The sequence below is a fragment of the Apteryx rowi genome, unplaced genomic scaffold (genome assembly GCF_003343035.1).
Source record: "Apteryx rowi isolate R43461 unplaced genomic scaffold, aptRow1 scaffold_129, whole genome shotgun sequence".
Taxonomy (NCBI): domain Eukaryota; kingdom Metazoa; phylum Chordata; class Aves; order Apterygiformes; family Apterygidae; genus Apteryx; species Apteryx rowi.
The window spans coordinates 1103604-1129423 of NW_020447519.1; the positions used below are offsets into that span (position 1 = coordinate 1103604).

General features: G+C 37.2%; 1 protein-coding gene across 18 annotated transcripts in view; it reads right to left on the reverse strand.

Moving 5' to 3' along the window:
• Nucleotides 1–25820, reverse strand: part of KCNMA1 (potassium calcium-activated channel subfamily M alpha 1) — a 545549-nt gene that overhangs the window by 15422 nt on the left and 504307 nt on the right. For all 18 annotated transcript variants that reach the window (XM_026056020.1, XM_026056024.1, XM_026056027.1 and 15 more), the window contains 2 exons: nt 4023–4136; nt 711–841 (listed from right to left, as the gene is read on the reverse strand). In XM_026056020.1, the coding sequence (XP_025911805.1) occupies nt 711–841; nt 4023–4136 (245 nt within the window). The remainder of the gene's footprint in view (nt 1–710; nt 842–4022; nt 4137–25820) is intronic.

Consider the following 25820-nt stretch of genomic DNA (forward strand, 5'->3'; position numbering starts at 1 on the left):
AGCAGGGAAAAAAAAACAGTGCAATAGATTCTCAAAATATTGTCCAAACCTAGTCGATATGAAGTAAGGAGGATGCAAAGAGGTATGACTGAGACACTTGCTTCAGAACTACTACAGCTCCAAACCAAAACTCTAATTTAGACATAACCAAAGGCCACCATCTGTAGTTTCTGGCATGCACATATGTTTTGATTCACAAGACAATTCATGTGAAAAAGAGATGATGACCCCTATTCACACAAGTAGAGTTCACTTAATGTGTACAATAGCTTTCATACAGTTCTATCAGTGTCCCCCAGTGCTCATGCTCAGAGCATGAATCTAACATTGTTCATGGCTACAGGAAATTAAAAGCTTAAAACACAGTTGATGCTGTCTGATATGAACAGTTAGCACAGACACCGACACATTGAATTTGGATGTGGGCTTCAGGAGGGAGATGCAACATTTTTTGGAAACTATAATCTTTCAAGCTGAACATGAGACTTGTCACTTAAAAACTGTGGCCAACACACACTCACAGTGGTCCTAAATAGCTCAGTTTTTAAAGTCTCTAGATCCAGCTGAAATAATCCTGGTTTATGCTATTGAATTCTCTTGAAAGCTAAGAGAAAAGTATCTTCTCCTGACCTGTGGAACAGGGATTACACTTTCATATTCTTTCACAGTAAGTCTGATGGGAGAGAATGAAAAAGGTTTTGTTTGCTTACTGCACTCATGAGGGAATCCAGCACACTAACAGCAAATGCAGTTCCACATGCAAAGGGTTGCGTGAGATACAGTTCTGTGTCTGGGTCATCATCATCATCTTGGTCCAAGAACTGAACATTTGAATCATTTACTGAAAATAATAATAATAATAAAAAAATCATAAGGTGCTTCTGGGTCACCAGCACATGACCTTACATATTACACAACCAGAAAGAAAAAGAAACGGCATATGTCTGGAAACACAGACTTGTGTCTTTGACGTCACTGAAAATGAAATCAAGATGGATGTGAAAATGTGCATTTAAAAATCTGTTGGTCCTTATCTTGCTTGTAAGAGGTGACTCTTGCTCTTAGGAGGTGACTATCCCTTTGCTGTAAAAGTAGCTTCATGGTATCAGCTGCTTGCACTCAAAATGAGATACACAGAGCTTTTCTATATATTGAGACAATCTTGGTATTGGTCAGAAACAGTGGCTAAGGTTGTGTGGATGTACAGTGAAATGCTATCACAAGACACCAAGTCAGAACCCCGTTGTAAAATAAAGCTTGTCCATAAAACACTGATTTAGCCCACAGGCATCTGTTAGATGTGCTGCTGTGATTCTTACTGGAGTGGTGCTAATGCATTTACAGCTCAAAAGAGAATAAACTGTCCCTTTAACATGCATATGTCTGAAGAAGTGAGCAATACTCCAGCCGTTCTCTTGCATCAGTGCTTTTTGTTCAGATATTTTTCTCCACATCCTCACTACCTTAGCCACAAATTCTACATGAGACAGTGTGATAAAGGAACTACATCAGGCTGTTTTATAGAAAAGCCCAAATAAAGTAGTATTTGGCATTTAGACTTTCTCTAGCATTTTGTTGTCACAGTTAAGCTCTCTGCCTCTACCCCTCCACTACAAATAGTTCCTTCCTTGAGATCAGTTTATCAAGTGAATGAGATTTCATGAAATATTTCATTTCCATATTAGTACTCCTCAGGCATGAAAGCACAGACTGCTTAGTTATGCCATCAAAATACCCATTTAACTTACTAAAAGACAAATTAATTTCAATTCCCATGCAAGGAAGGAAAATTAAAAACTTTTTCAGCATTTGAAAATGCATACATTGATTATGTTCCTATTCCCTGTGGGACTGCATCTATTGAGCCAGCCCCAGAAGCTTTGAAACCAACACGAGAGCTGGTGTTGACTTGATCAGGTTTGGCTCTGGTCTTAGTTTCGAAGTTCTGCCTGCTATTCTGATCTTTCTTCCTACGCAGTTTCATTTTCCATCTACTTCTTTTTCCACCTCTATCTACATACTACTAAACTTGCCATGCTTAGCTTATAAAACATGAATAAATATGAATAAAACCTCACAATAGCCATTTTAAACAGATAAGCATTAATATCTTCCTTTTAGAGCCCCATTGAACAGTACATGGCCATGATCACATAGAAAGTCAGGAGCAGAGCCAAAGTAGGATTTAAAATTCTTGCCTCCCCACTCTCTGATGTTATTCATCCTAGCAAACACCAATATCTACAAAACTCCTTTCTTTGTACTATGGCTACCAATTTATTCACCAGATTCTCGAGCAAAATAGTATTTGAAAGCCTGACATACCATTTCAAATGTACTTTTTGAAAAGCTTGTATCTTAGTTTAATTTGCTAGTTGAGAGCAGACACTATTGACAGTAGCATTCTTTTTCCACTTATGTCTGGCAGACTAATACCTGACTCTGACACCAGCTTGCAAGCTGTGGGTGGTGTCAGTTCTCAAGGTGCTACAAATCTAATGCGGATTCTGCAAATGCAGTTTTAGCCTCAATATCTTTATCTTCCCGATGCAAGCTAGCCTGCTATGATTCCTACAAAAGGTCTCTGGGCTAGATGGGGTAGGCTTGAATGTGTACTGCTGCATCATAGGAAATGTTAACCCAACACTGCTAGCAAACACTCCCGAGATCTCTCTTTATGGAGAGGGAGCAACACAGAAGTTTGGCTGCCCTTTTACAGCTTCAAAACCTGAGCTTCTGAGAAAAGGCCTACACCCTAAAATAAACAAAAAAGTAGCTTAAGGGAAAGTATGATACTGGGGGTTCTTTTCTGATATCTTTTACTTCTTCTTTGACTTCCTGTGAGAATTGTTAAGGCATGTCCATCACATTGACAATAGGCTGAAATAACAACAACAAAAAAAAGAGATTGAGAGAGAAAGAAAGAGAGAGAGAGAAAGGGGGGGTACCCAGGCCAAAGAAAATGAATTGGTGAGAAGGTGCTATGAAAACAGCCGGCAGGTCAGACGAGTGTGATCAAAGGTTTACTGATGCTGCGTGAAAAAAAAAATCATTAAGAAAGGCCAGAACAAGACAGTCAATTTCAACCAGAACCACAAATAAAACACATTCAAAGCAGTGCCATGAGGGTAGCCCCTCTGATACAGCCAGATAAATAAAGAAAAAGCTGATGACAGTAAGAACAACAACAACAGAAAATAGGACAGTGATGTGAAGGAAAAAGGCACTCTTACCCAGTTCAGTTATCATTAGAATGTGGGTTCCACTGTTTTTTTCCTGACTGATTGAAACCAAAGGCAGAAGTTTGCCAGGCTTAGCTAATAAGTAAAGTATTTAGGGGGGAAAGAAAGTACAGAAAGAGAATAAAGTAAGGGAAAAAGACAGGTAAGGCTCTGAAAAATAGAACTGAAAAAAAAGGACAAAGGACCACAAATCAAGTTTGTATTTGCCGTGAAAAAAACAGAACAGCTTCTGCACTTCACATCACACCACTTGACAACATAAATACCCACAGCTAGAGTGGAAATCAGAGCCTGGTTACCTACCATCATCATATTCTCAAGGGTAACAAGTCTCATACTATTATACAGAGCTTGGTTATACATGATTAAACAGTTCTGGACCATGAAGAAATAAACAAATGGCCTCTTATTATTGATTAAATGCACAGGAAATGTCTGCTCATACTTACTGTGTGGTTTTTTTTTTCTTTTTTAACCTTCTTCCACAGAACCCTGCTTATTGGTTAGAGTATGTAAAAAAGCATCTTGTCTGATACAGTGTTTATTTAAGAAAATGGAGAAAACCCAAAGGAAAGAGATAAATATATTTTAGTTATTCATATAAAGTGAAACAAACTGTTACTAATTTTTCATTAGTGAGAGTAATTTGAAACAGTTAACTGAAGAGAAAACATAGCAGTATAAGATATGGAATAGGTAATTTTCCTGAGACTGCACAACAAGGGAAGCAGGAAAAAGATATGGGAATGTACATGAAAGGATATATGTTACTTTTCTTACCTAGCTCTGTTATAATAGGGATGTTGGCTCCTGTTGTAATGGAGGGTTGACGTAACAGGCCATGAACTGGACTGTTGTCTGGAGATGACCTATCCATCCCTGGGGGTGTAAAGCCTAAAAGAAAAAGAATTGTAGAGAAAGTTTACAGAGGATAAACTATATACATATACATATACATATATATATAAAAGAATGCAGTGAGGTTTTTAGGCTGATACAAGTTACAATGACAGAAAGAAAAAAAAAATCAACCAACAGCAAGGAATTACCTGTTTCTAATTTTTTTTTCAGAGAAACAAACTAAAAATCTGCCATTTTTAAAAAAACACTTCACTTTATTTCATAAGCATCATCCTTCAAAAATATGCATGGCATGTACAATATAAGTTACCTAGTAGTCATTGGAGAAGCTGAAATTTCTTTTGTCATCCCAAGCCTGGTTAGTATTTGCATCAAAACATGCTAAAACCTTCAATGGAAGGTGTAAGGCTTGCCTATATATAAATAAAAATCCAAAGATTTCTGGGTTTGAGAGGTTTAATTTTTTTCTTGTTAGTATTTCAAATAATCCTGAACCAAATACCTTTCCTTAAACTTCACTTAATATTTTAAAGTGTTGTTCATAGACAGTAATAAAGCACTAGAAACTAATTGCTTTCATTAGGAGGTTTTAAGTTTGATCAGCACGCAGGATTTAAAATTTACTAACATTTTTAAAATATTTTCCAAGAACAGCACAACCCATAAAAAGTTTTTTTGTTTTCATGCAAACCTTGCACAATCTGTATTTTCATGAGGTTTACAATTATGGAAATACTAGGATGGAAGGACCCATTCTAACAGAAAAAAAATGGATGGAAGGAAAAAGACAGATTCTCAAATGGTATGCAAGATGGATGCTTGAAAAGAAACTAGAAATAGATTTATACCTTTGGGGATGTATAGAAAGCAAAGGTGGGAGAGGAAACATATTGGCAGGAGCTCAAAGCAAAAAAGATCTGGAGAGCAGCAAGGTTCACCTCTAACAAAGCTTGAGTGTTCAGCCCGATTCTCTGCACAGCTTGAAATGGAGCTCTTGACACTGAGCACTTTTTAATCTTTTATTTTTTTGGAAATAAAAATACACAGCAAGGCCTTTTGGAGTTTGATTGTAAGTACTGAAAAATAGGTAGTTATACAAAAGCTCGTGCAACAGTTGGCCTAGATATTCATAGTTGAGATTAATGTGCCCCATCTCCCTTTTCCATTAAAGTTGTAGAAAGCGTGGAAATGTTTCTTTAATATCATCATTGTAGAAGTGATGGTGAAGCCAGAGTCTGACTTTAGGATTTCATCTAGATGCATGTCAAGACACTATTTTTAAGCAAATATTTGTTTGCTAGGATTAGGAATGAGCCAAATTTACTTTAAATCATAAATTGCTGAGGAAACATTGATTTTTTTGCCACATTATGCCCAAGTTCTTTACTTCACACCTGACGTTCAAGGACAGATTTTTGACCCTGTGTCATAATTCATCTGAACAACTTCTGAATTCTCCATATGCCACTTCTAAATCAATCAGAGAAAAATTCATCTCTGATGTAACTTCATTATCTTCTTGCAGTGTGGAAACTGTTTCACTAAGTTAAAATCATTGATGCATTCATCTGCTACCAGATTCAGAACAAGATGATATGATATTATCTACTTTACCTTTCTTCAATTTGGGGACTAATTAACATACCAGGAAATCTCTAAACAAATCTGTACTTTTTAAAATGTAACACTGGTTCTTATCTACTTTGTGGGGGATTTTTTTTTTCCAATGATAACTAGCATCACTATTAAACTATCCTTAAAAAAGGCAAACTACAAGGACCACTAGATTTGGCCTTCTTGATTTAATGGGATTTGAATCTGTATTTGATAGTGAGCTCATTTCTCCGTAAGTTTTGCTGTATGAAATATAGAATAATAAAAGGATTACTGAGAAATTCTCCTATTCCTGAAGAGAGACTTACTCAAGCCTCTAGAAGATCCCAGTATGAACCACCTTCTGATTATCACAAGAAAGCCAGGTACAACATGAGGATTGTAAGGACAGGAAAAATAAAAAAGGAGGGGAAAAAGTTTGCGAAGGAATTCCTTAGGAGAAAAGAAGTGAATGTGGTATCTTCAATAGATTTGCAGGACAAAAACTATGTCACGGGCAAATCTAAGACAGCAAAGCAATTCCATTTTATATTACCAGTGCACAGAAAACCTTTAGAATGCAGATTTCTTAGAGACAATTGGAAATGCTGGCATTGTTAATAGTTGGTCATTTAATATTACTGAATTCGTTTCCATACAGTGAGTAAGACCAGCAATGGCAACAGTGAGTTGCATTCCCAGCTGATTTCCATTTTCAGATGTTTGCTTGTGTCTGGCACAGTGAGTGATAGCCATTTTGGCTCTTTGATTGCTTACTTCTGACTGGCAGAGACTAGGATTCCTCTAACTCAAAAAGTGAGTCTAATGGAATTCCTTCAGCTGCCACCTCACAAGTTAGACGTACCCCTGACACAGCTGGCAAATCAAAGTGGGACTCTGGGCCATATTTCAAATGGAGGGACTGCTGTCTGCGGAGAGGCAGAAATTAATGTGAGACTTCCTGCTGCAGCAGACTCCAGTGTTTAAATTTTGTACTTGGTGATGCTACTGGAATGTCAAGACAAGGCTTTTGTCACACTACATTATAAAAGCTCAAGTAGCTGTAGACTACTTGAGCAGTTTAAGTGGCAGGCCTAGTTGGGTCCTCCAGAGAACTACAATACAAAAAGGCAACAGCAAGACTTTCCACACTCACTTGAGAGTAGAAAAATGCTAATCTTGTTCCCACGGACCTCGGTGGGAACATCCCTGTAGGCCCTGCTTCTCTCTTTTTCCTGGAGGCGTTTCTTTTCCCATCTCAGGATGCACTCCCTAAAAACATTTTTCAGTGAATTAGGCTATTCAGATGATAGAACACATTGGTATTTCCCTACCAGCTGAAAGCAAATTGAAGAAAGTTGGCATAACTGCTTCTAAATGCATACGTCCTTCTTGCCCTCCCCCTGCAGCAGTGCGCACACACACACACACACACACACACACACACAAATACACACTCTCTCCGGAAGGCTATTTGCAGCCACCTCTCTCTAATCCTTCAAATATTTGTCTTCCTAGGATGGTGTTAGAAGATTGAAGTAAATGTGGCATTTCTGTTAGGCACAGACTGTCAGGAGCTCTGTAATTGCACACTGCACACATAGTGCATTCAGTCTGAAATGCAGGAAGCATGTTAAAGGGATTTTGTTTTCTCCTTGAATGAAAAATGGAATCATGCCTTAATATTATTCATCCTGTGGTCTTGGAAGATGTGAGAAATATCTGCTATTTTAATTTAATTTCCCTTAATTCAGATGCCTTTACAAATGCACTTTTTAAAACTATCAAAATCTGGCACTATTTTCAGGAAAGGGAAAATTGGAGTACTTAGGGATTTTGTGTGCCTGTTTGGTGTCACAAGGCACCAGGCAACTTAAAGTCACGTTCCTCCTCCCAAATCATAATGTAAATTTTATAGGCTCTCTATTTTTTCCCTCCAGAAGAAAAAAGTGCAGGAGAACTAACCTGCTTTATCAGAACTTTCATTTAAAGGCATGAAAAACTACAAGTGACAGCTGTGCGGATTCAGTGAATGTGACATTTTTGAATTTCTTCAACTTGACAAGTAAACACCTTAAATCGGTAATGCTATATGCATAATACATGGCCTGTATTTTGACATCCATCATCAAATGCTGACTTGAGAAAATACAGGTTTGTACGTCAAGGAATAGCACCCATAAAGCAGGGAGAAATTCAGGTCACAGGGTATTAGGAAAACTCTATTTCATTACAGAAGCTGAAACAAGCTAAGGCATCAGATTTAAGATCCATTTTCAGCTGTGAAAAGATTCAGTTCCTCTGCACAGAGCATTCATTTAGAAATGACATGCTTTCCTCACAAGCCTCTCCTCATTTTCCTTTTCATATTCCATTTTCTCCTTCAGTCCCCAAACCTTGTTCCATTAATGCTCATAAAAATGGTAAAACAGGCCTGATGATAGTTACTGTGATTTTCTTATAACCATAGCGTCTCCTTTGCTCAACAAACAACTGAAGGAGCTGGGGCTACAATTGCTTAACAGTTTCAACCTCTGGAGTAAAATTCACACGGCCTATGCAAGCCTGGGCACAGTACCTGTGTAAGGGAATATAATGACAGTTGTGCGCTTCTGAATAAGGAAATTCTTGTTTCCAACATTTAGGAGATTAGGTACAGTGAAATCATACGATCAGTTCTTCTACATCTGATACTAAACTGGCTACAGTAACAACCGCTGCTCAAAGTGAGGATATGGTGTTGACTTTAACAGGAGCTGGCAAGCCCATGTCTCTCCCCGAAATAAGATGCTGCCAAACAATGGATCAGATAAATCTTGCCTCTGAGAGGAGTACAGGCTCTGGGCTCCAGACATGCTCAGGCTCAAAAAGAGCTGGCAGTGGGGCATCACGGCTTCTCTCTGGGCAGCAGGCACCCCAGGAGCTCCGGCGCTCCAATGCAGCTACCTGCTATGAAGGAGTCTGAGCCGCCCACAGCCTCTGAAGAAAGCAGCTGCTTCCACACTGTGATTCTGTACAAAGAAATACTTCCGAATTTCACCAAAGTAGGTGAAACGCAATCCATCAATTGCTCTAGAGGCAAGATCCCACCTCTTTAAAACGCTCTCCGTGCTGCAGAGCTACAACCTCAGAGAAGGTCCACCCAGCCACACATGCTCTTGCTTCCAAGAGTTACTGGGGACCCAGGTGCTGCCCTGCTCAAGCCCAGCCGGGCCTGCTGGCTACAAGCCCTTGTCGCCTCTCACAAAACACTGCCTATGAACTGATGAGCAGCACTGTGCTTCCAGGGAGACATGTCTCCTGAGGCAGGCTCATCCCCAGTACTCATGGGAACTCACGGACAGTAGCTCCTGCTCAGCAGTAAAACATAGGCAGTCTAGCAACCACAGTGCCACTATGATGAAGTCCAAAATTAAGAAAAGCTGAAGCGGCATAGCAGTGAATTCTGCCCACTGAAAGTCCTGGCAACAATTTTAGTTTGCCCTGCTTATGTACTGTTTGGAGCAACTGGCCTGATGGCCAAGTGAACTGCTGATCATAAACCACTGGTTTTGCTCTTTCTTTACAGCACTGTTCTGAGTAATGTTCCAAGAAATACAGAAGGGCCTGCTCTATGTAGCAGTAAATACATCCTTTCAGTTTGCTGATGTGCCTGTAAAGGTTTACTGGGGTTTTAACGTAGAAACAAATTTGGCTCTTTGATGTGCACTGCTTGTGTTCCATTCACTTCACAGGGACCCAGATGGGCATATCCAAAAGCAGATTTTTATGCTATATTTATAAAAAAACCTTGCCATTCTGAAGGATCATAAAACACTTCAAACATGCTTTTTACCATATAGATAAAGCCAATCATATGATTCAGCACTGAAGTGCAGCCAGCTGTAGGACAGAATGAAGCACCTATTTCCTAGCACACCATATGGGGTTCTCTTCTCTTCTCTCTTCTTCTCTATCCTCCCCACTCCTCTCTTTTCTGCTGTCCTCTCCTCTCTTCCCTTCCCTTCCTTTCCCTTCCCTCTCATCTCTTCTCTCTTCTCCTCCTTTTCCTTCCCTTCCCTTCCTTTTCCCTTCCCTATCTTTCCCCTTCCTTTCTTTTTTCCCTTCCCTCCTTTTCCCTCTCCCTTTCCTTTTCCTTTCCTTATTATAAGGAAAGATGTATGTTAAACTGGAACTCTATATAGGCAGAATGCAGTTTTCCAAACTGAAACATCCTGAAAAAATTGTGTTCTTGTCATTAAAGTGCCAGGTAAATTGATTGTGCCCTTTAAACAACAATGCTATTCTAGGGAAAGGTGCCATGGGATTCACTGGGTAAAGTACATATTAAAGTCCTCAAAAATGTAATTTAAAAATCATACAGACTGTGTACTAGCTCTGGCTCATCTGAAAAGCATGAAACAAAGATCATATTTTGAGCATATATGAATACCATACAAGTGGTGAACTGCCAAACACAGCCCTGACAAGTTATCATGCAGGAACATGAGAGAGATTTTCATTAAGCAGAGCCAGACTAAAAGAAGTAATTCTCTTACAATTGGACCTCACAACTATATTCCTTTGCTACTGTTTGCTGACTATGTCCATTAATATTCCATTGAATTCGATGGAATGATAGACTCTACCTGTTATTCTCCAAAGTATAGCCACTTGGGTATACCTGGAAAGTTCAGCAGCAGTCATGCAGCTAAAGAGCTGCTGACATTCACGGGAATCTGTTACAGCCATTCAATTTAGAAACAATTCTAGCTTCAATGTCCCATTTGGTCTGAGACAGAGAGTTGTAGTTTGGCCTCAGCATCTGGAAACCCTAAACTCTGGTTTCAGTTCTGACTTCTACTGTAATTTGTGTCTAAAGATATAATAATCTCTTGGTGATTATCTCTAATAAACTCTTGGAGAGAAGAGGAATGTGGGAGGCAGATTGACTGTGTGAGCTCCAGCTCTCTCAGAGACTAGAGCACCTTCAGAGATGTTCTCTCCTGTGCCTGGGCCCCCAAACAGGCCAAGCTAACGCTATAGAGACTGGAGGGTGAAGAAGGATAAATGTCTCAATTGTAACAACCCCTTGAATGCTGTGGGAGTGGAAGTGGAGCAACCCCTGAAGCACTGAACACTGAGAAAGAGTTAAAGAGAAAAGACTCCCATCCTCCTCCCAAGCAAGTGCATCTTCTTTAATATCTGATAGTTTCCATACTGTTGAATTGAAGAATCCACATAGTGAAAAATTCAAAACAGAGTTCTTATGAAAACATGGTACTGTGGGAGCAATGCTAGTCCTTGCTCCCCAAAGCATGAGAATTGTTCCTGGGTGTGTTAGTGAGCCCACATGCTGGAAAGACAAAGGATTTATAGGTCTACTACTTGTCACTGCCTAGTGAGGCAGGATTCAGCTGTAAAAACAAAGATCAAGACCAGGACTGGAATTTCATCATCTCTAAGTCTAGGAATGAATGATACCAGGTTGTTTCTATTTTCAGTTGTGAACAGCATAATGTTAGAAATTGTATTGTATTTTAATCATAGCAGAGAATCATGTTTAACCCAGGGGGTTTTGTTCATAGTTACTTATATGAGTCTTTTCCCAGTCTGAGCCTCAGTTTGAGTTTCGTTATCAAACACACACACACACACACACACACACACACACACACACACAAATCAAGATGAAAGTCCATCTGAGACGACCTGATTTTTACATAAAAAGAGTGTAATGACCCAACCCCTAGCTCATATGGTAATTACCTAAACCGTAGCTCAACCCAGGTTTACCACAAGCTTACACAACCCCAAACTTCCAAAACAAATTGACTTACTTTACCAGTGCTTTGCAGAGCACAGACTTGACATTCTCTCCTTGCTGTTTTCCTCACTTTAAGTGAGAAAACATTCAGTTGCTAGCTATAGCCCTTCTCTCATGTCTGCTAGGATGCAAACTTTATTTCTGTAAACAGTAAACAGTCCTGGCCAGTACTGCCCTGACAAGAACTCCCACTCTCAGTATAATCATTTTAATGATATAACAAAATAATGATATAATGATATAACGATTTTAATGAATTTATATTTGGCAAAGGGAAAACGAAGTGAAACATGTTTTTTGAGTCTTCATCCTTACTTTTTCAATGCCACAGCAATTTTAGAAAGCTCTAAGCAAATTTTTGTCTAGGTATTGATTTCTTTGGCCTGACATATCTTTTTTGTATTTTTTCAGCCAATAAAGCCAAGAACTAGAACTCCTATTATGCAATACAACCATCTCGTTTTATACGCATCTGTCTTGGGAACACAAAATGTACTCCAAGAGTTCTCTCTAATCAGTGTCTTCTTATTTAGCCTCTAATGCATAAGCAAAAATTCTGAAAGTGTAGAACTTAGGGAAACAATTCTGTAGTTTTAAAAACACTGTATGGTGCAAAAAAGAGCAAATCACTAGAAACCTATGAAAGCCATGAAGGCAGGCATAACGGTCACTGTCAGTGTCTTTAAGGCCAAGCAAACCAGGATAACTGATTGGGGCTTTTAGGCTATCATAAAGGGAAATTAAAAGTTAAACTAAGAAGCTCTGCCGATCATCCATTGTGCAACAAGAAGGGAGAGGCCATCATGAGTTTAATATCAACTACTGGTAGCAGCATTCTGCAGCTGTCCCTAAACAACTGTTTATTAAGCCATCTCCAGATATGGAGAGATGATTGGGTAAATCTCTAACTAAAAACACCAGTATATACAGTAAATGCAAAGAACTTACAAAATGCAGTATTTTCCAAACTACTTCATACTTCCCCTATTGCTTGAGATGTGTTTACATTAATTTTATGGTAATTACAGCCAACTGGTCTGTGAATATTTTAATTCTCTTCAATGTACTATGTACTTCGGATTTGTTCATTTCTTGTTTCACTTTTTAAATGTAATGCCATCCTTTTTCCCATCTGCTCTTTTTCCCCTTTCCCTCTCTTATTATCATGGACCTCCTTCTCCAAAGCCTGGTACTCCTGAAAAAGCATTTAGTCCAGCAATTATCTCTAGCTTTTCTTCTAGTGGATATTTATTTCTTGGTGGCAAGTGACTATTCATTCTTTTTAGTGGATCACACCTCTATGCATAGCACCTGTTCCTAACACTTCTCTTCGGGTACTAGAGAAAAGTAGATTGGCATTAGCTTCTTTTCACACACTTATTTTTCTTCTTTGGTCAGGAAGAACCACTAGAGCTATATAAACATTTGGAGAAGAAATAGTAACGTGCTCATTCAACGTTTTATGCATCAGCAACTATTCAAAACACCACTTATTATGGAACACACTAAATTCAAAATAACATGAGAAATTTCAAATTCTTGCCTTTTTATCCACTTTAATTTTAATCTTAATGTTGAAAGTGCACATTTTCTGAATTGTTCCTACTCACAAAGTTAACATAAAATGAGGCCAAGTCTTTCTCAGTTTAATCATGAATCAACTTTGCACATTTAGCCCTCAGGTAAAAACAAATAAATATGCTGAATAAAACTTATCAAATAAAAGAAGCTATATTATCTAGTACACAGAGACAGGTATTCAATAAGTACTGATAAAATGGAAATCTCACAGCCAAAAATGATGTATAAGCATGTTAGTCGAGACTCTGTACTATGTCACTATATCCTACATTGTATCAAATAAAGTAAATTTTTCCTTAGTGAAAAAGGAAGAGCAAAGCCAGATGTCACAGAAAGCAATCAATAAAAATATTTTGATATTATTTTGAAAAATAAAAGTAACAATGTTGCTCAACACATGATTGGCAACTACTGAAACATAACTCATACAAATTTCCCAATGCTGCTTATTGGAAAATTATGTAGATTAGAATTTGATTAGGTTTATATCATGAGACTCAATTTGGACTTTTAATCTATTAAGCTCCAATAAATGAGGCATCTGAATAGCTCCCCCGAGCAGCAACAGTAATAACCACAGCAGTCATTTTTTGCAATATGTATTCCAACAATTTCTTTAGCAGACGAAGTTAAGAAAATTCCACATCTTTAAGTACAATTACTTTGTAACTTCTACAAAAATTTCAGGTGTATGCAGTGAGGAAATGGATCCATATAAAATGCTTAAACAGACATTTTGTGATCATCAACATCTGTCACTCTGTTCTAGCAATATTGTTTTTCCATCAAGTTGGACTTACTTACGGTTGACTTCATGGTCTGTGTGGGCTAAATAGTGCCAGCAGACTTGTAAATTACTCAAGCTGGAACTGAGCTGGAAACCTATAGCAAAATGTCATTAAGTTCTCTACAGGCTGGGTCAAAACTAAAATCCCACATTCAAGGCTGTCTCGGGGATCAAAGATTTGACTGTGGAGGTTAGGGCTTCATTTTATCAAAGAAATCTGAACCAGACTCCCAGAGCTGAGCTCGGAGACAGATTGGATTCAGATCAAGACCACCTCTAATTTATATGGCAGGTATGTTCCATAGGCCTACTGCACATTTCCTGCAGTCTGATCTATCTACAAGTATCCAGAATCTCTTCTACAGTCTTACTCCATACCGTAAAAAAGCACTCTTGGCAGAGCCTGCCAACTAGAGAGCATACTGTGCTCATGTGCCAATTCTGTCAGAGTTCACCAAATCTTGTCACAACCTTTTAATGGACAAAATGTCATGAAAGCACACAGTCAAGTGACAGTATCCAGGTGATTCTCAAAGATCAAATTTGTAGTTCAAAAACTACAAGGCTTGATTAAATGCTCAGAGTAAAGGAACGTGAATTTTATGGTTTTGTGTCAATACATTTTTAAAGAGAGACATAATGGAGTATTTCCTTTTGGCGTGTGTGCTTTCAACACGCCACTACAAAGATTCTCCATGAACCAAAAATTTTTCACCAGAACTCCAAATTGAATGCCCTGAATAGAAAAGAAAAACAAACTCATGCTCTGTGCACTCAAATACTCCCTTATGTAACACACAAAATGCTAGAGTAATGCCTCTGTTGAAGACTCCTTAGTAGATATTTTATATATATATATAAACGAATACCAAGTCTTTCTGAACTATGCAAGCCTGCATAACATGAACTCAACCAACTTTTCTATAGAAACCATGATAAATCACTTGCCCCAGATGCAGTTACTACTGTGGGGAATGAGAATTCCCAAAAGAGTATTTGTTTGCTTCTTTAAACAAAACCCTCCTGATCCGAAAAGGTAGCTTACTAATTCCCTGCTGCAGTTTATTCTGAACCTTGCAAATAAAATATGGTGTCCAACTTGAAATGGGGATAAGGAAATACCACCTTAGGCACTGGGATATATTTTCAAACACTTGGCAACTACATCACTCCAACAACACAATTATGTGCTCTTCAGAAGTGTCTTTGCAACAGGCCTTTATAAAAAACATCTCTGTTACAGACAATAAAGCAAGTAAGAAAGCATTATACTATTACATAAAAGTATTATATAAAGTAAGTAGGAAAGTATCATACTCCACAAAATATTTYCACTAAAATAAATGTCAATCCACTGACATAGAAGTTCACAGGAATAGCTAATACACCAACCCAGTCTTATACTCTGTTCAGCTCAGAAACTTATCCCTACATTATATGTCACAAATATATTATGCCATATTCTATCCCAGGTTAAATATAGGTCTACCAAATATTAAATGGGTTAATGTGTTGCAATTACTCCTGATTCTGACTGAAAATATGCAAACCATGAAGGTTTCCTTTTTTTTTTCTTTCCTCTTTTTTCACATACAAAAAAATCCAAATAGAAATTGTTCAATTATGGAAGCAAGAATAATCTCAAATAGCTCATTAATTGCAAATTCTCAAAGTGTTATAGATGTACCAGTAGCAGTGTATTAGCTACTAAAACCTGATAGACATCACCACCTGAAAAACAGCACTCCTGCTGGTGGTACCCAATGTGTAAAGTTTGGGAAGCTCTGCTTCAGTCAATGCAGGTTCCAGAACCAAGAAGCCAGAAAGGAATGTCTGCCTCTATTTGCCATTCTGGGGGCAGAAATAACAGATAATTTGCTCAAATATAACAAGAGAAAAAGAAAAGTATACACAAAAGCCAGTGAGGTACTGTCTGCCCTTGAGAAAAAATGGACTTTCTGTTGTTAAGTTTGCTCTATTTTGGCTCATTTTTTCCCCCTCTTCATCAAACATTAATCTTAGAAATGCAAGTAGCTCATCATCATGATGGAATGGCTCAAATTATTTTATTAGAATGTGTGTTAACATCCTTATGGGCTTTGCTTGTCTCACATAGTTCAAATGTCTTTTTGTATTTAGAAAAGTACCAGCAGAAGTGTCACTACAACAGCTCCACACTTATTTTAGTTCTGTGGGATCCAATAATCATTTCAGTAGAGATCCAGCTGGTAAAGACAATGATAACAATAAAAGGTAATGCTGTATTCTTTAAGAAGTGAAAATTAAGTGGCAGCAATAAAATATATGCCATGGTAACCAGTACACATTATAGTCATGCCTTCCAGCAAGCAATTTCTGAGTTTTCGGCATTACACTGACTATTCGTTACTGTCATTGACACATCTAAATACTTCTGTTGGGTTTAAAAATAGCATAATTTCTATAAACGTTTAAACAACTCATATCAGCTTAGCTATCCATTATGATTTACTGGAGAGGCAAATGGATTGATGAAAATTGTTTGCTTGCTTGTTTGAATTTCAGTAGTATCAATGTCAGTGGAAATATTTGTCTTTTCAACTAGGGGTTTCTAATACTTCTGAGAGTCTTCAGTCTATATTCTTGTCATTTGATAGGATTCTAAGAATAAATATTCAAACTGAAATGTGGAATTTTGTAGAAAGTATGAGGTACTTGAGGAAGTTTGGATCTGTGATTGGCAGGGCCAATCTGAAATGTAAACCTGCAGATAAATGTTAAGTTCTAGTGTAAGGTACATTATGCTATAATGTACAGTATTCTTTTTTATTTTACATCGCAAAATATGTTGCCATAAAAGACAAAAGCTAAGTTAGATGAATAATGTGGAACACAAAAACATTAAACCAAACTCAACAAATTACAGAATGGTGACAAATAATTTCACAGCATATCTATAGATAAATATATTCCAAATTTTCAGAAACTCTTTGCCTAATTCAGTCTACATCTATCTCACTCAAAATGCAAGATATGTACAGACTAACATAGTTTACACTGCTGCTCAAGAATTGAACTAAGATTTAATTGATGAGTTAAAAAAAGTATAACTAAAAGAGCCCTCAAATGCTTAGGAACCTAAGATTTACAAGGGTAAGGTTTCTCAAGCAATAAACTGGAATCAGTTCCCTCTTGCAAGGAGAGTATTTTGAAATACCTTGTGCATCACAGGATACTTTGCACAAGCACTTGCTGACTTTTTCTCCTTACGAACTTCCCATAGCTCATCAGAGGGCAGCTCCTGCTCTGAAACATAAGGGGATGTCAGGAGTCCTATGGAGATGAGCGTCAAGAAGGCACTACTTGTGAGAGGAAAAGCTCAGGAAGGCACTGCCGCCCCCTGCCTCCATTCTCTGGTGTGCAAGGGAAAGCACGGAGATTCTGTATCCCCAGTCCATGCCCACCATGAACACCTGGAAGGAAACACTCTAGGCCCTTTCTACCTTGTTAATTATCAGCTTGGTCTCTGCCTCTCCTTGATGAGAGAAATAGATGAGCACACTTTTTCCCTTTCACAAATTTTAGGTTCTCTAAGCTCATCAACACTTTATAATGAAATTAAAAAACAAAAAGCCTGTAATTTTAATTAGCTTTTAGTCAAGTTACTTTAGGTGCTACACACCAAAAATAAACACAAGGAGTTGGGAATGGAAACTTTACTTTACATGCCATATTTCTGCCTAAGAAAATGTTGTGAATAAGACTTCAGATCTGTGGTTAATAACTCTATGAATGTCATACTTCATCCTTTTCAATGTTCTGTGGCAAAATCCCTTCCCAGTCTTGGGGATAATACTTTTTTATGGACTCTAAAGAAGATTTGGTACCAAGGGGTAGGTAATGAAACTGAATAGGATATAACAGAGTCTCTGAGATTCATTTATTTGCATAGGCACACACTGGAAATAGCAAGGTTGCTAAGTTGGAGTTATAGGAAAAAATCTCTTTGATATTTATCAAGAAAGAAATCACCAAAGCATTATTTAAGGGGCCTGTCAAACACTGATTTCAAGCCAGGATAGATTAGATAAGCAACTTCAATAGGGATCTTTTTATACAGCTGAACTTACTTTTGAACAGTCCAAAGGTACTGTGGTAGGAAGACGTCTTTTCCATACGGTACTTAGAACAGGAACAACTCCAAATTATTGAGGATTTACAACAATTATAGCTTCTAAAATGCATAGCTTAATATTCTAAAAAAAATGGTGCAAATGTTTCTAAAGTTAAACCTGTTCATAGCAAAAACTGCTTTTGAGCAAGCTCATACTTGTGACGAATGAAATATTCATTCCTAATAACATCTCACATAATTGTATCTTTATTAATCCAATCCATTCATCCTCAAAGAAAACCAGAAATGGTCCCCCCAGGATTTTTTCAGCACCCATGACATGTTCTGATTTCAGTGAAATCTCTCTCATTTTTTTGGAGGAGGAGTTCTTTCAAAAATGACTGGCTATCCTTGCCTACACTTGAAGACTCATTCTAGGTCACAGAACAAGTGGGCTGCCATAAACTGAGAAGAAATAGTAAACCGTATGAAGACATCTACTCACATTGTTGATACCATCCTGCCAATGTATTCAAGCAAAAACTCTGTAAAATCACACTTACAGAAAATATACATGCTGTTAAAGATATACTTTGCCTCCCACTACTAATCAATAATCATGCTCCTGTGTTAGTATTAGAGTATGTGACATTTAAAGTTGAATACAAAATTAAAAACAACAGCCAACCCTCAAATCAGTATGAAAGGTCCAATCACAATTATATTTTCATGGAATTTACATTAGAGGTCTATGGAAAGCTTGCAAAGGATCAGACATTACAGAAATTTTATATAAATATAATCTTAATCTTGTATCCAAATAAGTCTGTAGGTAAATTCCCAGTAACCTTAACAGTATTGGATCCCTTGAATAAAAATAAATCACAAATAACTAGTCAAGAACAAAGCTTACTCTGCTTCCCTCTTCAATAAAAAATTTCACCATCCCATTTGCAAAACTCAGGGATTTACTTTTTCAGGCTTTGTTTGTCAGATGTTAACAAGAAAAACTACAAAATACAAGTATTAAGAACACAGTAGGTGTTCATTTGCAAATGAAGGTAGGTCCTCAGTTCAGCCAACTCTGCAGATGTTGAAAGGTTAGGAAGGTTCTTGGTAACGAGAAATTACCAACGGTTTTTAGAGACTTCCTATCATGGAAAGGCTGGCCACCCTCAAGTTTAACCCTCAAGTTTAATGAGTCCATCCTGATAAAAGAATACCAACCATTTCTGAAGTTTTACCCTAAAGTTGTAAAAGTTTAATGGTAGTTCTGCAGCTCGCTAGTAGGTGTTAGATGCCTCTTCTACACTGGATATCACAGACCAGGATTTAATTGGAAAGAACAAAGAACTAAAATCTAGGTTTCTTCTGTAGCCTAATTAGACTGGTGGATTGTGTTAGATATTGGTGTTTTGTATCTCTTTGGCCTTTCATACTAAAGACCAACAGTGGCACAGATCTCTGAATTCATGTATGTCCTATAAAAAAACCCTTTATGCATATAAATAACAATTTATTAAACAAACAATATGTACTGAAGCAAAGAAAGATACCAAAATTATGCTCATGAGGCTGCCTGCTACAGTATATAACTTTTGAACCATCTCATAATCATGTAATATATTATCTATATGTTCCATTTTCTTGAAGTTATCTTCATAATCAGGATGCTATCACAACTATCGTGGGCATTGGAACTATTTTTAATTTTAATTTAAAGAGCAATTAAAGAAAGACAATGGATACACAAGATAATAAAGTAAGTGATTAGCAGCATGCAAATGACAAAAGCTTAATGATAATACCCCATTCTATTCTCCAAAGGACCTGTCGAGAGAAACCCTTCCTACATGTGGTTGTTCAGCTAATGTGCCTCAGCCTACAATTACAACATTGCTGACACCATTAACCACTGAAACAACACCACTTCATGAAATCCTTGTTGCCTCATTAAATGCAAAGGGTCAGGTAATTTACCAGTATTGTGTGTCTACTTTTGTTGTTGGTAATTAGCAAGCATTACCCAGCATGGACTCCTACTGGGAACTAGAGAAACTCTGTGAAATATTAAAGAGAAATTCTTCATATTTGACAAGAATTTGAAAGATTAAGAATTGACCTCAACACCCCTTTGGATTCATGGGGTCATGAAATAGAGCTCTTATGCATATTCAATGTCCCAAGATTTTATGGGTGGTTATTTTAGAAACTAAATTCCAAATTTTCAGAAATTTACTCTTGCGTGATTGGATCTAGATATGTATCTCCTGCTGCAATTAAGCAGTTCTTGCAAATACAGAGACTGAGTAGCAAAACACTTTCCAGTTTCTTAAACAACATACAGTTTACTCAAAAAGACCTTTTTTTTAGTTAAAACACAGAGATTGGAATAATACATTCTAATGCTCATGCTCCCTTTCTTTCTGCTAATTGAAGTCCCATATCATCATTTAAAGCAACCTTGATGACATTCACTATTAGCTCACATCTTGTCAGGGAGCAGAATGGTCTCTTATTCTTTAAATGGAAGTTTTGGAACATAAAACACATTCCAATAAAAGTGAGCAGAAAATTATGAATTCATTAAACTACTTTGGTATCTTGTGCTATATATAATATTTATATTCCAACTACTGTAAAATATGCTTTAATATCTTTAGGCAACTATAAGGACTTAAATATTTATAAAATGGCTAAAGATAAAGTATAGCTCTCTTATTCCTACATACAGATGATGTAAAGCATGCAATCAAAGACAATAACACTTTCAACCCATTTGTCATCTTAAAGGAGCCTTTCAACTTCAGATCCCTTGTGTGCAATCTACATAAGAGTTGTTGCCTACATAGGCAACTCTAGAGGAGTTTGCTCCTTAAAAACTACCAGGAGTGCTATACTTCACATAAAACAGGGTTTTCTGAAAATGGAGACAAAACTATAAATTTGCAGGCAAAACAGCTCCAAGTGGGGCTTCAAAATACTGCTGTATTTATCTCTGGGACATCTGGGAACAGGAAGCATTTTGATTTAATATTTCATAACATAGAGGCAATTGCTTCCTTGCCTGGTGTATAATTAATGCTCATAAAAAGAGAGGCTTTTTTTTTTTATTCCTTAGCATCAGAAATGCACAAAAAGTACACCTTCATAATAGGGGGTTTGCTTTCAAGATGTTGAACAACAAATAATAATAAAATAGAGTCACTGTGAATTTATAACAGTCTTGGGATGGTTAAATATATTTATAGTTTAAGTGTGAAATCACATGCTTGATGTACTGTATTATCTACCTCCTTTGTTCAGTTTTATCTTTCTCTGGACGCAGTGAAAGGTTTCTTGAAAGCAGAGGAGGATGTAGTGACTGTGAAAGTTGGAAGGTATTTGGGCTAGGATTTTGCAGCATTTCACAAATATGGGGAAATTCTATCCATGAAACATATGTCTCCAGATGTTCCACAGTTTTAGTTCATAAGCAACAGAATTGAAAACCTTACAAGTTTCTCTCTCTCATAGGAAAACTTTTAGAGACTCAGGAAACTGAGTATTTCAGTCGTAGCAGCTAGTGTTCCACCCTAGAGTCCTGCTGCAAGGAAAATAAAAGAAATCGACAATGGTCCCGGGTGGAAATTTTTCTCCCAAGGGTTTCTCATGAAGGCTGGAAGGTTAACAATGTGCTGTTTGACAAAAGAGAATGACTCCTAGCATAGAAGATTTCTATAACACATGAAACTAAGTTAAGTGAAATGCTTCTCTTCCATCCAGCCTCTCTAGGTTAGGTCCAAATCTTGCAAAGACTTGCACATAATCTAACTTTACAGAGGTGGATAGTTTCATTGAAGTCAGAGAGTTTTATTAACTTGTATAACATTAAGCACATAACTTCAGCTTTTGAACAAGCAAGGCATCAAACTGGAAATTTGACAGGGCAAAGGTCGTATTTTATTCCTGTGTATATCAGGACTACGACAACAGGCTCTTAATCCCATTTAGAACCCTAGTATGCTACCATAAAATAAATAACAGCTATCACCTGACCCATCTGGTTCAACAGGAAAAGAAATTATGTGCGTGTTGTAAGCAGGTAATCCTGAGCTATTTATCACAGTGACCAAATCTTCAAAAGTGGGATTATCAGTGAAGCAAATGGTTATGTAGCACATGTGCTGGGAATTTAGGAAATCATTATCTCATTTTTGTATTTTTAACTGCATGGGTTACTTAGGATGGTCAGTCTTTGTTTAGAAAAATAATAACCAAATAGAACTCCAACAAATATTCCAAAATTCAGTTGGTTAAACAAGAACCAATCATCTAACTAATTAGAAAATCCAATTAAAGAAATTATTATTTTTATCTGTCTAAAGAAAATAAAATATTATACCAACTGATGCTCGCAAAAATACAAGGAGCACTCAGGCATAGTGTAAAAACACCCTCAATCAGGTGTGATCCCTGCACTAAACCATCAATCCTGACAAACCAATCATCCTTACATCAATGCACAATACTTGCCATTTTTGCAAGTGTGACTGGTATGGATAGCATCTGGGAGTCAATTTTTCAAAATATCTAAGTGATTTAGGAAATTATTGGTCATCTTTAAGTAGAACGAGCATTCAGCAGCCTACATCCCTTTGATTTACAAAGACACACAGGATTCTAAGTGTTTAAAATATGGAAGTCTCATAACTCACTTTGACACTTTAAAAAAATACACAAATTCTTTCTCTGTATGCCAGCAAAACTTATTTATTTATTTTTAATATCCCAAAATTATTTATATGCTTTCCCAAGAAGGTTAAGTAACTCTTTAAGCTCTGGGGTGATTTAGATGGCTTAAACAGAGCTTGATTTTATATATTGGAAAGTAAGGCTCTCTGTTTCTACATTTTCTTGTAATGCAATAAATGAAACATAAAAAGCAGTGCTGGAGTTGCCACGGAATATTGAATTCCATAACAGAATAAAAAGTATGGTCATTTACAATGACCAAACCCTGTGTGCTGAACTACTTCACATCAGAACTTTAACTTATGACTTTAAAATCAGAGAAGTAAGAGTCAACATTCACCAAAGAACTCCTCCATCAGGAATAATCACAACAGAAACTAACTTTTTTTTGAATGTATAACAACCATATCTAACAACACTACAATACAGTTACCTAGGAAAGTGACACAAAACCTTTGCTAACCAAGCATTTTCAGGCAGTATTTATCCCTTCTCCTTGTTTAACAATTTTCTCTCGTTTCCAATCCTGATAATACCACAGTTGTTCTCTCTCTTTTGCTAATATTTCAGAGATAAAACAATCAAGAATAATTGATTGGTAGAGCTGAAAATGAAAATGTTAGCTGCAAACACAACGTAATATAAATTTGAAATTAGTGTTAACAGGAATTTTTTTTCAGCAGATTGGGAGACTAGGTCCACCAAAAGGTGCATTAGTTTAAGAATTAATGTATCAAAAGATTGTGAAATAAATCTAATGAAACTCAGTGGCTGAGAAATACCAACATCTGTTTTTGTCCTCTCAATCAAAGCTTAACCCTGCTCCCACAACAAAATGATAACGAAGCCACAAGTGATTTCTAAGGGAATGCAATCAAATCAAACTAAACTTGTACAGAGTTATTTTAAGCTTGTGTAATGCATTATACTAGAAAGTCAGTGTGTAAAATTTTGAGTATATTTACTTGATTTTATAGGATTTTCCCCAGAAGAATTCTGCTATGATGTATGAGAGATGTATTAGCCATGAGTTCCCCTCCTCTTTATTTTTTTCTCTTTATTCTTTCTTGTTGGAGGATCTATTACGAGAACTGTAAATGGAGGCCTTAAAAAGATCTCTCGTGTTGAAATAGTGTTCCTAGGGAAAATTCTCATAAGTTGAAGTCATTCAGAAAACAGCTGCAATCGTTACTATGCTGAAATACATCTACCCTGCTGTACTGTGATCTGTCTTGTAATGCCCATAGAAAAAATGTTACTATACAGCCTCCCCCTTCTGTACTTCAGACCTGCTTGGAGCCATAAGACCACTTTTCTTTATTGTTTAGTAAGTGTTTTTAATGAAATGTACTGCTCTTATTATATAGGACTCAAAATAAGGTCTAAATCACTAACCAATAAAAGAAAATTATTGAGTCGGATATCTAAAGTTACTACCCAGAGGCTACTCTGGTACAGTATTTATAAATCTCTAAACAGTTAAGTATAATTGTCTTTCTGGTTTTTGGGAAGAAAGCCAAATAGCAGTTTCAGTTACAACTGAAGAAAAATATTTTCTATTCATCTGGTGGGTAAAACAACAAGTAAAGTTCCCACAATGTAAGACTGAAAGAAAATACAGGGAACATGAAAAGCTATATGGGAGTAGTCAATAATTGCTGCTTGAAGGAGAAGGGACGGAAGGGTCAACAGAATGAGGAAAAAGAGAATTACTGGAGCTCTCTCAACATACTGCCAAGGCAGAGCCATTCCCAGACTCAACCTTCCTGGGGGCTTTGCAGAAATGTTTTGGCTTGGAAGCAAAAATACTTAACATGGATTTAATATTCTTTGGCCTTCTCTCCAAAATACTTATTGATACACTAATCGTACTTTGTATTTGAGAGGACAGAAGGAGAATAAGGAAGGATCAAGGGACAATAAAAACAGTTCTCCAGTCCCTGAAAGTGACTTTTCTTTTCTCCACCGCAAAGGTACCTCTTTATAAACCTTTTGAGGAAGACTACCAAACAGCATCTTCAGGGCAAACTGTAAGATAAAAACAGAACTTCCCTTGTCACAAATAAGGCATCTCACTGAGTTTATGTGCTGATTTGTGAAGAGGTGGGCAAAGCTTCCGCTTAACAGCATTTCATATCTCAGAAGCTGAGACATCTTAAGGAAATTGATAGAATCCCCCAGAGCTTTAATGAGATATACTTTGGCCTTGCTGCTTTTGGAACCTAGGTATGTTCACTGCAGGTTGCTGTTTAGATTTTGGTCCAGCTGAGAAGTTCATTGTCATCTATATAACTGTGTGGACAGCCAGAGCATCTCCCAAAGGCAACAAACTGTCCTGGTGATTTTAAAAAGCTCATTCTCAGGACAATAGAGTCAGCACCACTAACATCTAGTGAGCCTAAAGAGTTGCCCAGTCAGCTTTGAAACCTTCGATGCAGACAGCCCTGAGAATGGCAGCCTTTGTATGTGAGAGTTTTCAACAACACAGGTCCAGTTTGAAGGATTTTCTTGTTCTTTTTGAGTAGAATTTTACATGCTAGATCTTATGGAAAGGCAACTAGCTGTAAGTCATTCCAGAGCAGTTAGTCACCTTTTCCTTCTAATACATATTATTTGCATTTACAGTTTTGTGTGATCATGGGTTTGGTCATATGTTGCTAGACAGCTGATGATGAACATAGATTTGATGACTTAGTTTTGTCTCATCTGCTCTGGGCACTTCTGGGTCCTTTGTAGTTCTGATGCACAATATATTTTGTTTTCTGTGGCTTGGAACTGTAAGAACGAGTGAGTCTCTAAGCGAGCACTTAGAGACTTAGAACTCTAAGTGAGTTAAGATGCGGTTTCAGCAGGATAAATTAGGACTCAAGGCAGCCTAGCAAATCTTTGCTCCTGCATGAGAACTGCTGTGTGTTTATCAGGTTCAGCTTGTGCTAGCAGTGGAAAAGTCTTACTGATATAAGCCAGATTAATTCAGTAGACTTTCTTTTAGCAGTTAACTTAGCTCCATTATAGAAAGAAAAAAAATTTAGTCCTTTGGGCTCTGAGGCCCTATTGTTACAAGACTTTGCCTACAGGGAAGTCTTGCTGTCATATTCCCTTCCTCCTGTTTCTTTCACAAGG